At 41.1% G+C, this 15,333-nt stretch overlaps 1 protein-coding gene across 1 annotated transcript in view; it reads right to left on the bottom strand.

Moving 5' to 3' along the window:
* The window catches only part of ttn.2 (titin, tandem duplicate 2), a 216,303-nt gene that overhangs the window by 132,768 nt on the left and 68,202 nt on the right, over window positions 1-15,333 (bottom strand). The window contains 20 exon segments of the mRNA XM_062061968.1: window positions 157-222; window positions 417-482; window positions 2,155-2,199; window positions 2,275-2,331; window positions 4,779-4,805; window positions 4,888-4,965; window positions 5,050-5,259; window positions 5,591-5,851; window positions 6,552-6,819; window positions 6,914-6,997; window positions 7,075-7,258; window positions 8,364-8,649; window positions 8,731-8,838; window positions 8,948-9,202; window positions 9,369-9,659; window positions 9,730-10,020; window positions 10,118-10,405; window positions 11,431-11,709; window positions 11,930-12,211; window positions 12,315-12,593. Coding sequence (XP_061917952.1) covers window positions 157-222; window positions 417-482; window positions 2,155-2,199; window positions 2,275-2,331; window positions 4,779-4,805; window positions 4,888-4,965; window positions 5,050-5,259; window positions 5,591-5,851; window positions 6,552-6,819; window positions 6,914-6,997; window positions 7,075-7,258; window positions 8,364-8,649; window positions 8,731-8,838; window positions 8,948-9,202; window positions 9,369-9,659; window positions 9,730-10,020; window positions 10,118-10,405; window positions 11,431-11,709; window positions 11,930-12,211; window positions 12,315-12,593 — 3,705 coding nt within the window.

Raw genomic sequence — 15,333 nt, 5'->3', positions numbered from 1 at the left:
TCAAATACACCAGGTATAACACAGGCTCTCGGGTAAACCAGGTACAACACAGCCTCTCATGTACAACAGGCACTACAAAGCCTCTCATGTACACCAGGTAAAACACAGACAAGCTGACTGTTTGGGTACAAAGTTAACCGCCATGCATGACGGTACCTTTAGGTGGCGCCTCTTTCTTCTTAGCTGCCGCCACCTTGAGTTCTTGCTCCTCGTCTTTGGTCACTTAAGAGAAACTCATCATGTTAGTTTCAGACAGAAAGAGGACAAGAATGTGACAAAAACAGAGACAAGAACAAGTTTAGAAATAGGACGGAGAGCAGAATGAGACACTTTCAGAAGATTTTATAGCAAAGGGCAGGACTACCAAGTCTGTGAGAAATCTGCAGTACACAGGAAAACGTCTAAATCTTTGGTACCTTCGAAATGCTTTTCCTCTATCACTTCCACTCCCACTTCATGGGACTCCACTGTCTCCTGGACAACTGTTGGGTGGGAAACACAGAGAAGCATGATCAGTTGTTTGGAATCACAATGGGTCAGTTCTATGCATCCGAACAACCTCAGGGAGAGGAACCTGACTCTAAGAGTGAACAAGTCAAACGTTGGACACTTGAAATGGAAAGTGATAAACAACAGGAAGCTTAGGGAGACAGAATGAAGACCTCAACATGTGTCTCCAGGTCCAATCAACACAATCTCACACACTTAAACATGAAGACAGCCACATGGGTGTGGGAGGAGACGGGACAAAAACAACATTAGTGATGAGAAACAAAGAAAGAGTCATTTATTAGTAATGAAACATTGATTTTATGCGATTCATGCATTAGTGACTGCATGGTCAATACAAGGGATTGTATGACTTTTTGGGTGGTTTTGCAGTACAATATACAACAAAAAAGATCGTAGAGCAAAGTGTCTACAAAAGAACGTCACATACAGTACAGTGTATAGGACAGATCCAATCCTGTGACTTAGCATGCAAAGATGACATGGATCCTTGAGGGCAGTGGCTCCCAAAGTGTGGCCTGGCGGCCATTTGAGGGAACTCTCCTGAAGGAATCAATAAAGTACTATCTATCTATTTGCACAGAGAAAAATAAACACGATGGAAAAATGTCACTTGCAAACTAAAATTGCCAGCTACCTCTGTGTCTTATAGCAGTAATTCTCAAACTGTGGTATGTGTACCATTAGTGGTACGCGGGCTCCATCTAGGGGTACGCCAAAGAATCATTTGATTAAAGTACAGTGTTTTATTTTCCTGTATTAAAACACAGTGTTACTGTTCAAACTGTGTGTAATGTTAAAGTGGCCAAAAATATTAAATATACTTGTTAAATAAAGCCTCTGTCTTGTTTTTAATGAATACTTAGGCCTACCATGCTACTGTATTTAAATGTTGGTCATTAGGGTGGGACTTGGAGAGCCAAATTTATTCCGAGGTGGTATTTGGTAAAAAAAAAAAAAAAAGAAAAGAAAAAGAGTGTAGTCTTTGAAGATATCTGTGCATCATGTAAATAATTTTCAACAGGATACACTTTTTTAATGGTCAAATTATTTAGTTAAAACCCTTAAACAGCTGATTTAGTTGCCGGAATAGTAATAATAGTTGTAAACAATAATAGTAATTAATAACTCTACTCAATAATTAACTAATTATCCATCTATCCATTTTCTACTGCTTGTCCCGTTCTTATTTGTTTATTTAATTAACTATTTGACGATTTATGTTATCTTTTTATTATGATCAGTACTTGCATGTAAGATGGCAGGATTAAATAGGCTGCACTTGTCCCTACTTCTTTGCGGACTTCTGCATTGTTTCAAATTGTAAATAAAAAAAACAATATTACTAAAGAATAACAATGAGGAGAAACCGTTTCAATAGGGTCCTTCCGTCACCAAGGCCACAATGCTGAGACGTAGGCTTGCTACTTCTTTACACCAATTTAACAACATCATATCTCCCACAATGATTTGATATTATTGTGATAAATCAAGTACATTTTGAACAAAGGAGCCCCCACACCCTTTAATTCACTACATGCTTCCTTACTTACTCAGTGGAAATAGTATGGATGCCCCTGGATTAGTGGCTGGTAAAATATTTCTCGCAAAGACAATTATTTGAATAAGAATGAACAGGAATACCTGTATGTTCAATATCTTCTGTGTATTGATAGAATTCGGCTGATTCTTTAGGAGACAAAAGACACTGACATTATTCTCAACTCCAGTGGTCGTGGCGTTGAACACTGCGCTCTGGCTTACCTTGAATCTCTATTGGCGAGGGCTCCTCGGGCCTCTGAACTGACGAGTCTTGCACATCTACAGCCAAATGAAGTAATTTGTTTCATTACAGAAAAAAAGCTTTCTTTCTCAGAAGAGCAGCTAGATTAAGGGTGAAGGTAGGATCACCCTGGACAATCTTTATAATAATGAACTTCTGTAGAAAGTGACTTATTTACTACAGCTACAGTGTCTCCTCTACCATTACTTTAAAGGGGAAGTAGACATTTTGGGGAATCATTCACAATCAATATGAGAGACAAGAACACGCGTCTTTTCAAAACCCTCCATCAACATTTTAAATACACGCTGCTAAACTGTATATAATGTAATAACAGACACAATCATAACAATATATAATATGTACAATATTTACCGTTCCCATAGCAGCACACTTTCGTCTTCCTGCAACAAATTTGTTCCTACTCCCAGAATCAAACGCAAGAGTGTTTTCTAATCATGCCAGACTTTGTAAAAGACAATGAAGACGACTATTTTTGGACAAATGAGGATTCACAACCTTATCTTTTGGAAAGTAAATATACAGAGCTGCTTATAGAAGCAAGCACGAAGAAGAGGCTGAAACGTTGGAGTAGACAGAAGTTGAGAGAGTGCGCAATGGTCACGCTGAAAATCTGGAACTCTGGGCCAAGCTATGCCGAATTAATGGATTGTTTACCCAAATCAACTGGAAACATCCAAGGCCAGCTGGACCAAACGGACAACTGTCCATCGAGTAAGTCACTTTACTATTGATCATGATACATGAAGCGCATCACCATATAGTACAGTACATACGCTGTGTACAAACAAATTATGAAATGTGGGCTAATACTTTACAGATACTGTAATATGATTGTTCATGTTTTTCAGTCAGTATCAATTAGAAAAATAGTTCTTCAGTGTTTGCTCTTACAATAACAATGTCACTACAGCTTGGTTTTTATACAGGTTACGGAATGTAAATGAAGTATTGTTGATTGTTGATTTTGAATGCATTTTAAAAGTTATTTAGAGGTAGAACGGATTGCTCCCATTAACTGCATTGCTAGCCACCAAGAACGAGCCGATTTCTATACGTTAGAATGTGAAGAAAACAAAAACAAAACTTTTGTCTTTTTGTCTCTCATAAGGATTGTGAACGATAGGCAAACTTCCAAAAAAAGTGCAGTTCCCCTTTAAGGAAAGCGGGTATGGTGGATTGATCTATGGATTCATTTGGATTCTTTCTATTTCCTTCTATTATAAAAAGTCTGTGAAATCTCACTTCGAAAGATAGATTGCAATACAGTCCGCTATCCTGTGCACCTGCATGTGTGCCCCCAAATCTGCCAAAACTGTAAAGCTCGGGGAACATTAAGCTAGCATGACGTTTAAACAGAAGTGGGTCGTAACTCGGTTACATTTACTTTAGTAACTTCCTGGATAAATTGTACTTGTCAGAGAAGCTATAATGCAACATGGTTTTTTACTCTACTTGAGTATTTTTGTGAAGAGGAAATGCTACTTTTACTCTGTTGAATTTGAGTTTCATTCTGATCACTGCCTGAATATAACGTTTGAGTGCATTTTACCAATCCAACAGAGCTTGAAAATACTGTCAGCATTACTGTAAAAAGGAAAAAGGCCCGTAGCAATGAAGAAACTGACAGCAACGAACAATCAATATTTACTTTACAAACTACAAAAATAACAGCAATGTCATGCGCTGTCATCAATGTAAATATAAATATTCACTTTTCAGCCTATAAGCATTCCACTTGCAATGAGAGAAACCACCTTGCCGTAAGTTGTAGATGTTTTTCTATCTTTTACCTGTGCTTATGCTGACATTAGCTCTGTTATATCATCATAAGTAAAATGTGCATCATTCCTAGTAGGCTACACATTGTAGCAGTGTTTCTGTTTCTCACGCACAGGCACACACGCACCAACTATGGTTGTTATGCAAGTACTGTACCATTAGAAAATAGCTGCAAAATAAATCAGAAGGTTTTTTCCACTATCTAACGACTTACTTTACACAAGTAAATATTTGAACGGCTATGTTTTACTTTCACTTGAGTCAGATTTCTCTAAAGTAACAGTACTTGTACTTCAATACAATTTTTGGCTACTCTACCTACCTCTGTTTTTAGACTGACTGTTACAAATCTCTCGATTGTCAAAGTAAAGTATTCCAAAAATCTACTCTGCCAATAGTACAAAGACAAAAACATTCAAAAAGTCAAAAAAACAGATAACTACAAAAAGTGCTCAAGAGTTGCTAGCTTCTAGCTAATGTGCAAGCTGCGAGAAGTTCCAGTGCCTCTGGTCTGACACAACACAGTTGGCATAATATTCTAATGTTGACGTTTCCATCAAGAACTTAACAAAGACACTTGTTTTTGTTAGTAACCATAAAAAGGAAATATTTTCACTAAAAAAAAGACAAACACCCCATCTTCTAAAATACTCCTAACTGTTCTCAAAAGGAAAATACTTACCGAAGGGGACCATTGCTAATTGGATCTCTGAGAAAGGGGGAAGAGCGGAGAAGGCGTTAAAAACTAAAAGAGAGTCAATCTAAAGGTGGCAGCTGACTATCAACTGTACCTTTTCCAGATAAATAAAGCTCAGCTGTGCTCTTAGCCTCTCCTCTGGGCTCCAATCTCACAATCACAGAGTACACGCCTACATGGGACGACCATGAAAACTTCAGTCATGAAAAAACTCAAAAGAATAACATGACGGGCTGCTGTGGCGCTCTCTACGCACCTTCGTCATCGATGGTCACGTTTCGTATGACCATGAAATGTCTTCGGCCCTCACTTCGGAAGTTGTACTTAGGACATTCTTTCAGTTCCCAGGTGTCTTTGTACCACGACACGATAGCGTTGTCAAAGGACACCTCACACTCGAATGTGGCCGACTGTCGCTCGCTGACTTCGACATTGTGGATGCGTTTGGTGAAATGAATTTGTTCGACTAAAAGGGACAAAGATGTGAACACGTTTGTCACAGCTGAGAAGGCACCGGAAAGAAATGTGAAAGACACAACATCCACAGGAAGGTTAGGAAGGGCCATCAGAGGATGTTAGGATGACGTACTGATGGAGTCGAGTCGAGGTAGATGGAAGAAGACAACTAATGGGAGGATGTTGAAAGTATTGATGTTAAGGAAGAAAGAAACACTCCCAGAAAGAGGATGATAAAGAAACTAAAGTCCCAAATTAGTTTGGGTTTGATGAGGAGATGTCAGAAGAGGGTTAGTGAAAAAGCATCCAGAACAAAGTCAAGAAGGTTTCCTGGTACAAACCTTCCACCCAGAGGTCTGCTGAGGACTGCAGGTTCTTGTACTTGCAGGTGTATCGACCCTGGTCGTCGTTCTTCAGGTCTCTAATATAAAGCTTCTGAACTTTGTGTTTGACCTCAGACGTAAACCTTCCCTTCATCTCTAACTGCTGGCCGTTCTTAAACCACTGAGCTTCTACGTTAGGGATGGACAACTGACAAGACAGGACGCACGACTGGCCTTCCTTACCCGACGTGTCCTGCAGGTGCTTCTCCACCTCGGCCTCTGAAAGAACAAAACCACAAGGATCCTGTCAGTGGGCAAAAAGGACATCAAATGTGGAAAAAAAGTCAAGAATGCGTTAGCATGTCTGCGCCTTATCTTTTAGGATATTATTCATTTTATTGTATAGTTTCATGTGTTGTGATTATTCATACACACATGTACAAACTGTTGACCAGGGTTCGCCAACCTTCATTACAATTACAGCTACTTTGACAAAATGAAAGTGCAGTCATTGTCTTACACCAGTGATTCTAAAACCACTAGTGGCACGCCATAGAATCACTTAGTCAAATATCCAAACACAGTGTTACTGTTCAAACTGTTTGTAATGTTACAGTGGCCAAAATATCAAATATACTAAAATACCCTTGTTTTTAATAAATATTTAGGCCTACCACACTATTGTATTTTAATGGTGATCATTATGGTGGTACTTGGAGACCCAAGTGTTTTCTGAGGTGGTACTTGTTGACTAAAGTATGAGAACCACTGTCTTATACTATTTTGTGGAAGTGTGTCATTAAGTAGAGGCACATTGTCTGAATTGAATAAATAATTAAATACTAATAAGCAAATATTTTTTGACGCTTTGGTGAGCTACCTAAAATCCGGTGGCGAGCTACCGGTAGCTCTTGCGCTACCTATTGGAGACCATTGCTGTAGGCTGTTATAACTGATCAAGACCAGGTAGAGTACTGACCCATGACGGTGAGCTTGGCGCTGGAGATATGTGGTCCGCACACCACCCTGTAGTTGCCCTGGTCAGACATCCGGCACTGCTTAATTTTTAGCAAGTGGCAATCGCCGTTGACGCTGATGTCGTACTTGGCACTGGTATCCAGTTTCTGGGTGCCTTTGTACCACGACAGGTTGATCTCAGGGTAGTTGATCGTGATCTCACACTCAAACATCGCCGTGTTGTCGGCCATGACTGACTGATCCGAGATGTCCTTCACTACAGTGACAGGCTGCAGATGGCACAATAGAATTCATCTTGTTAGCAATTTGATGCTGTAACATGTTTGGGCTACAGACAAGCCACTGCTGCAGCGGTAGACTAACCTCGGTCCTCTCCATCCTTTTCTGCAGGTCGGCCACTAGTCGTGCCATGTCTTCGTCGGTCTCTCTTGGTGTACGTTCCAATTCCTGACAACAACAATAGCCACAATTATTACTTGCTGTTCTTCCTTTGCATCCCATTGTCAGCCAACTGTCACTCTTACCAGTCTTTCACTTTCGTCCGCTTTCTCCTGCCTGAGCTGTTCGATGGCCTGCAACAAGCCTCGGTAGTCGGTGATACCGTACAGGCGAGCATATTTCTCGTACTCTTTGGGGTCCACATTCCTAAGCAGTTCCACAATGTCAATCTCCTTCTCTGTGTCGGGACTCTTTTGCTTTGACGGAGTCCTGAGGACCACAAGGACAAAGAAGTTTAAGATTAACAGATTAGGAGATCTAAGAGGCCTCATACAAAAACACATACATTTGATCCCCTGATGATTTTTAAGTTTACGCCTTTACAAAGGGGACCTGCTTGTACCCCCTAAATTTCCTGTATTTTAAGTGTGGCCATCATTAACCAGATCCTTCCTTGTAATTCTGGGCTGGTCCAAAAGTGAGGATGATTGACTAATATCTTGAATTTTTTCCAATAGTGGTCTCTTTTTCACCAAGCTTTTTGTTGATGTCTTGTAGCCCATTCCAGTCTTGTGTCAATCTTACTTTCCTAAAAGGAAATGTCTGATTTGTGTGCTTCATTAACACATAACTGGTCTTGAATGGCTCACAATTCTTGCTAGTTTTTCTAGATTTATATTTAAACTTGTCTCTGGTACAATAAGACTACCATAAAAAATTTTCATACACTTGTAAGAGGGTAAACCTATAATTAGCAGGGGGTCAAATACTATTTTTTCCCCACAGCATCAATATATCATGTATCTACAGTATATACACTACCGTTCAAAAGTTTGGGGTCACCCAAACAATTTTGTGGAATAGCCCTCATTTCTAAGAACAAGAATAGACTGTCGAATTTCAGATGAAAGTTATCTTTTTCTGGCCATTTTGAGCGTTTAATTGACCCCACAAATGTGATGCTCCAGAAACTCAATCTGCTCAAAGGAAAGTCAGTTTTGTAGCTTCTGTAACGAGCTAAACTGTTTTCAGATGTGTGAACATGATTGCACAAGGGTTTTCTAATCATCAATTAGCCTTCTGAGCCGAAGAGCAAACACATTGTACCATTAGAACACTGGAATGATAGTTGCTGGAAATGGGCCTCTATACACCTATGTAGATATTGCACCAAAAACCAGAAATTTGCAGCTAGAATAGTCATTTACCACATTAGCAATGTATAGAGTGTATTTCTTTAAAGTTAAGACTAGTTTAAAGTTATCTTCATTGAAAAGTACAGTGCTTTTCCTTCAAAAATAAGGACATTTCAACGTGACCCCAAACTTTTGAACGGTAGTGTAAGTGCTGGTGTAATCTTCTTGTGGGAACTGACTTTTTCAACTTGGCTCGCAGGTCTCCTTCCAGCTGAGCCGCCGTTTTCTTCTTGTCCACATGAAGGTCGGAGTTGCACTCGATCTCACCGTGTTTGTTGGAGGCCACACACCTGTACTGGCCTGAGTCAGACTTGGTCACCTCCCTGATTTCCAGTTTGGCCTCTTGGCCTTTCTGCCCGATAGAAATGCGGCCGCCGTGCGTGAGTTGCCTCCACTTGCCTTTCATCCACTTGACGCTGGGGATGGGGTCTCCGCCCACTTTGGCGATAAAGGTGGCTGCGCCCTCTGCAGAAACACCAACCACACGGTGATCATCTCATGAAACACAAATATTAAGAAGATGATCTGGCTTTGTTGATGACTCACTCTCAGTGACATTCACGCTCTTTGGCTCCTCAATGAAGAACAGCTCCTCCAGCTTTTTGGTCGGTGCGGCATCTGCAGCAGTCTCAGCAGGAGGCCGAGCAGCTTTATCTTTTAGCAAAACATAACAAAACGTAAGCTAAGACAAAAAGAACACATCTTTTTCTAAACAATGTGCAAGTTTTACCCTTGATTGTAACTTTAGCTCTGGAGAGCTCGCTGCCAGCGTCATTTGTGGCCTTGCAGATGTAGTCGCCAACATCGTGACGGGAGGCGGAAACAATCTCTAAACAGGCCGTCCCGTCAGAGAAGCTAATCTTGGTGCTGCCGGCCGACAACAGCTCCTTCCTGTCCTTTAACCACTGGATCTTCATAGGATGGGATCCGCAGACGTGACACTTAAGAGTGAGCTTCTCGCCCTCGTCCACAGTCGTCGCTTTGAGTGTGACGTCAAACACCGGCGGCTTCTTGGCTTCTGAAGAGCAAAGTACACAATGTCAGTCATGCAAGTGACCACGTTAATAACCGTATGTAACTACTACTCTGGTGAACTCACTAAATGCATGAAATATTAGCTTCGCTGGTGAACATGCTTAATAATAATAAAACATTAGCAACGATAAGGGCCACACATAACCCACCTGAGATGCCCAGAGTGATATCACAGGTTGCTTTCCCAGCCTCGTTGGAGGCGTGGCACGTGTACCTGCCGCTATCAATCATCTGGCTGCTTTTGATGCACAGAACAGCCACGTTACTCTTAAAGCTGATGTCGTATTCGTCTGAGCTGAAGATCTCTGCGTCATCCTTCAACCAGCAGACTGTCACGGGCTGTGAGCCAGAGACCCGAGCCTCAATCTTGACCAGCCTGCCTTCGATTTCCTCCATCTGCTCTGAGGGCTTTTTGGTGAACATCGGGGGGGTTTTGCGCTCTTAAAACAAGCAAAACACTTGTTAGGGGACATAGTGGGAATGTTTTGGTACAAAGATACGGTCACCAACCTTTAACCTCAACGTCAGAGGAGCACGAATCCTTGCCAATGTCATTTGAAACATGGCAAAAGTATCTGCCTGAGTCGCCTTTATCGGCCTTCACTATGCTCAGGTGAGCTGTGTTGTCCTCGAAGTGAATCTTATAATTCCCACCACTGCGAATATCTTTATGGTCTTTGGACCATGTGACTTTAAGGGGGGCGGAACCCGTCATGTGACATTCAAGCTCAATGCTGTCACCCACTGTCACTGCCTGCGTTGGCGACAATTTCCGGTCAAAGACTGGAGGATACCTGGGTTCTGTGGAAGGGCGAGTCAAAAAGATTGCATTGGTTGATTTGTCTGTCTGATAAGGTGATCTGATTTGGCCTGTCCATGTTCAAAGACGCTCACTGACCTTGCAAGGTGAGCTTGGCTCTGCAGGAGGCAGAGCCAACGCTGTTGGTTGCCATACAGGTGTACTCGCCAGAATGTTTCAGCTCACTGTGACTGATCTCCAGGACAGCCGTGTTATCATCGTACAGCATGAAGAACTCCTTGCCCTGGCTCAGAAGTTCACCGTCCTTCAACCATGACACCTCAATGGGCGAGGAGCCGGCCACACGGCACTCAAAGCGCACGTCTTGACCTTCGGTCTGCTGCAGGCTGGTGATTTTCTTGGGGAAAGATGGCGGTGTTTTGGCCTCTGGGGGTGGAAAAAAGCTAATGAGTGTCTGTCGTATAAAAGTTATTTGTTTTATAGGGTAACTGCACTTTTTTTGCAATTTTGCCTATAATTAACAAATCTTATGAGAAACAAGAACACACATGTCTTTTTAAATGCTCTTTAACTCATAACATTTTTTAAGTTTGCTTACAATGGAGCCATTGGGAGCCATGATGTCATTGCATCTTTCCCGACTAGAAAACCCAACAAATAACCATCCAAAAACCGCCAACAATACTCGATTTACATTTTATGACCTGAATATCAACCAAGTATTAGAGATATTGTTATTATAAACGATAACATTTAGGACCTATATTTAGTGGCGGATTGATCAGAGAGAGGAAGTGTCCTTTTGATGCTTGACATCAGCCGGTTAGCTGCTTTCTTGCCTCAGAACTTGTGAAAGTTTATTCTAGATCATAAATCATGCCCCTCACCTGGATAGTAAAATGATGAGGACACAAACTGAAAAGTTGGTACACTTTGACAGCCAAAAGACCCGAAAATATGTTTTTTTTCATGAGGATTATGAGTCATATTTAATCTAAACATTTATATATCAACCTCTTAACAGTCTTAACAGAGAGCAGACATTGTACTCTAAGTGATTTCTGCAGTGAGTAGTAATCAGTGATGTAGTAAAAGAGAAAAACAAACGTTATGCGTTTGTGAAATGTATGTGCCACCGTATGCTTAAAATGAGCAAAATACATAAATACTACATGTCATTATGAATGTGTCTGTTACTACATTACATATATACTTACAGTGTGTATAGAAAACGAAGGAGGTGTTTGGATGTGTTTTTTAAGTGCTTTATAAGCAAACTTCATCGGCGCCTTTGTAAGCTGATTTTTGGTCGCATTTATTTACCAGTTAGCATGCATAAAAAACTGAAAAACACGTGTGCTTGTCTTAGATAAGAATTGAGAATGATAGGCAAAATTCCCAAACATTTGCAGTTCCCCTTTAAATGCTGAACCTCTGGAGCCGACAGTCACCTTGAACGTTGAGCCGGCAAGAGGAAGAAGCGGAGCCAATCTTGTTTTCTGCCTTGCAGATGTACTCGCCAATGTCGGCCATGGTGGCTTTGCTGAGTTTGAGGCAGGCAATACCATTGGTGTACTCTAACTTGCAGTTGGGGCTAGAGCGCACTTTGCCGTCGCCTTTGAACCAGGTCACTTTGATCTCAGGAGTCCCTGCCACATGACATTTGAGACATACGGTGTCTCCTGACGTCACCTCCATGGGCTCCAAAGTGTCCACAAAGTAAGGCGACTCTGTGGGGGCGAAAACAGAGTGAACCTTGCTAAACAAAGCTGGTACTGCAGTCAAATGACCGATTTAGTTTTGGCAGGGTCTTGGACAACTGAGACATTTTTTCAACTTGCTTGAAGTTGTCGTAAAGATGTTTATCAATTCAATGCTTGAGCTTGCAAAATGCTCAGGGTGGGACTACACTGTACTTAGCAAGAAGTCATACAAGAAGTGTATACTCACCCAGAATGGTCACTGTGGACTCGCAGGTATCCTGGCCGGCGTCATTGGACACGTTACATGAGAACTTTCCAGCGGCTTCCTTGTCCTCGGTGCTGAGACACTCCAGAATGCAGGCACTCTCTGTTGTGGTCATGTTGTACTTGTACGACGCAAAGATCTGCTCTTTGTCTTTGAACCAGCTTACTGAGATCTTTGGCGTCCCCGAGTAGGAGCACTCCAGCATCAATGGTTGGCCTTTCTCGACCGACACATCTTTCAGCCTTTTCACAAAGGATGCTGGCTCTGGGGGGGTGCCATCAGATTTGTTTACATTTAACTTAAATTTTCCAGATAACACTAAGTACACACCAGAGTAAGTGTATTACATGGGGCATGTTCAACTGACCTTTGAGTATCAGGTTGACGGGGCAATTCTCCTTGCCCACATCATTGATGACCTGGCAGGTGTACTCTCCCGCATGACTTCTGTCCACTTGGAAGAGCTCCAAAGTGATTTGGTTGTCCTTCAGGGAGAAATGACAGTCTTTTCGAGCCTCCAGCTCCTTGGTTCCTCTGAACCACTTTAGCCTGAGAGGGGCGCTGCCCTTGACGATGGCCGAGAAGGTCACGACAGATCCTGGCAAGGCCTCAGTCGACTGGGGCGCCACCACAAAAGATGGTGGCTCTGTGTACAGTGCACATTTATTTCAGATTAATGTCTTTGTACTGCATTGAGAGCACTGAGATCGTCAAACCCGTTGCTTTTAACAGTGAACGTGGTCGAGGACATCTTTTCAGTGGTGGCCCAAGTTTTAGCTACCTTTATAGCACTAAAAACCACAACCTTGGGGCAGGGCTATTCAACAGGCGGCTCGGGGGCCAAATCCGGCTTGGGAATAACACTATACTGGCCCCCAAGTTCAGTTTAAAGCTTTGGAGAAAAATATTTTTACATTAATTTGTAAATACTGTTGCTCAGAGGAACTAGGACTGGTGTAAAAACATTGTCAGATCCTTGCATTGGACCTTTTAATCTCCTCAAGGCCAACGTCCCCTAGAGTTGACTTTTATATTTATTTATTTCTATTTATTTATTTATATATATTTATATATATTTATTTATTTTATATATATATATATATATATATATATATATATATATATAAATATATATATATATTATTTATATATATATATATTTATTTATATATATATATATTATTTATATATATATATATATTTATTTATATATGCACCTTATTGCTTTTTTATCCTGCACTACCATGAGCTTATGTAACGAAATTTCGTTCTTATCTGTGCTGTAAAGTTCACATTTGAATGACAATAAAAAGGAAGTCTAAGTCTAAGTATAGTTAGTATAACAGTGCTATTTTCTTCAGAAACTTGTAACTTGTAAATGTAAAACATAAATAGATTAAAAACAACTGCAGAGGTGGAAGCTGTTTCTCAAAATAAGAATAATAATGAAACGAGAAGTTCGGCCCCCGAGTCCTTAACTTTCTGGAAATGTGGCCAGTAGAAAAATGTATTTGTATATCCCTGCCTACCTTATTCCACCATAAAAACTCTTTACCTTGCTCTGGTTGTTCTTTTTTTTCCATTAAATCTGTGACTGACTGTCAGGCAAGGCCTCTAGAAGTTATCATTTACTAACTATGTTCACAACAAACTTAATTGTGTCTACATGGATACAACATCAAGAATTAACATTAACATGGAGGGCAGCCAAGAGGAAGAGTGAAGTCTGGAAGCCTTTCAAAGCCATGACGTGCCTCTCCATGTCAGTAGTTTAAATGGTGCCAGTGGTGACTTACCCTCACCTCTCTCCTTTTGCAACCAAATGGCCTGTAATGCTTTGATTTGGACCACCAATAGGAATGTGGTGTCATCCTTTATTGGCTGCTGATCAATGTTAAATCTAATTTTGCATGTGTCTGAGCAAACGCACATGTGGCCACACCAGCAGCAGACTTGTCCCAAATCTGACATCATGACAAGTAAAATGTCTTATTATTATAATCAAATGACAGCAGTCATTTCCATTACATTATTTTCTAATATAGGTGATTTGGCCCACTTACAATGAAAATAACAAACAGATCTTGTTTTTCATGAGCTGTGTGCTAGTATTATATATGTCTATTTTGTACCAATAATTGATACCCTTTTCAGAGATCACAATCAGTTCCCCTCAAGCAATCACATGTTGCACAATGAGATGTGTGCTTTAGCCCAAGTATAGCGGCTCCGTGTGGTATCTTGATCTTCCCTATTTGCCACCCCTCTTGAGTGTGGCGCGAACCCATGTCGCCCGATTGATAGGTAAGTGTGCCTGCCACCAGGCCTAACAGCTAGCACTCTCCAACGTACACCTGGCGCAGCCACTCTGGCTGGCCCCCGTTACAGAAGCATGGGATAAAGTGTACATTCCAACTTAAAATCTGTAATATAATATATATTATTATAGTTATTAGCTTTTCTGTGATGCCATTAAAATGAGCACACATCAGTGTGGGAACCGTGGGTGGAAATTACTACTTTGTTTTACCATAATAGGAGTTATAGGCATTTACTTCGCTTAACTTTTCTGCACTTTTAGCTATAAGCTATCTAGCAGCGACACGCACGCATTACACGCTGTTAAGGACATTGATTGGTTGCATGTGAGTCGCATTATAGTGCAACGACCAGACATTTACAGTTTATGTGTGGTGTTATAGTTGTCCTACTTTCTGTGTGGCCGTAAACACATCAGTGGCTGAGTCTACTGAATGCATCTGTTGGCCCAATTGAGAGAGAGAGAGAGGCTGCTGTTGGTATGTCAGATGACAGAGAGTTGGTTTTGGCCAGTTTTGCTAGCTATATGGGTTTTTTGCTAATGTTTTTGGTGTAGTTACGGCCGACAAACAGTTTTGCTCAATAAAGTGATTGATGGACCTTCTGTCCTCCTTAAAGCGTCTCGACAGACGTTACAATAATTGAACAGTACTGATGAACATTGTTTTATCTCTTCTGGCTGCTTGTTGTCACCTGTCACTCAGAGTTGCACTGCTAAATCCTACCAAAAAAAAGTTACGTATTTTTACTTTGTTTAAAGTCTTGGTTGGATTTTATTTTGTAGGCCTCTCTTTCAGTTCTGCACCAAAAGTGCATCCAAATATGCAACAAATTTTGGATGAAATCATGACACATTTTATTGATGGCAATTCTCGTTTTACTTTACCCATTTACCCGATTTAAAGACTGTATTTTGAGATGTCTACACTTTCAACGTGTGTTAATAGGGACCACCTACTGTAAGTGACTGCTTCATCATTCTGTGCCATCTTAAACCCTGTGCCGTCACGGTCATTTAGTTTCTATCATCTCAGGGCGTTCAATCGTTCGCAACTGGACTGCTTGGT

Source organism: Entelurus aequoreus, linkage group LG10, assembly GCF_033978785.1.
Source record: "Entelurus aequoreus isolate RoL-2023_Sb linkage group LG10, RoL_Eaeq_v1.1, whole genome shotgun sequence".
Taxonomy (NCBI): Eukaryota; Metazoa; Chordata; class Actinopteri; order Syngnathiformes; family Syngnathidae; genus Entelurus; species Entelurus aequoreus.
The sequence above is the reverse complement of the archived record's forward strand: the minus strand, read 5'-3'. Positions and strand labels throughout refer to the sequence as shown.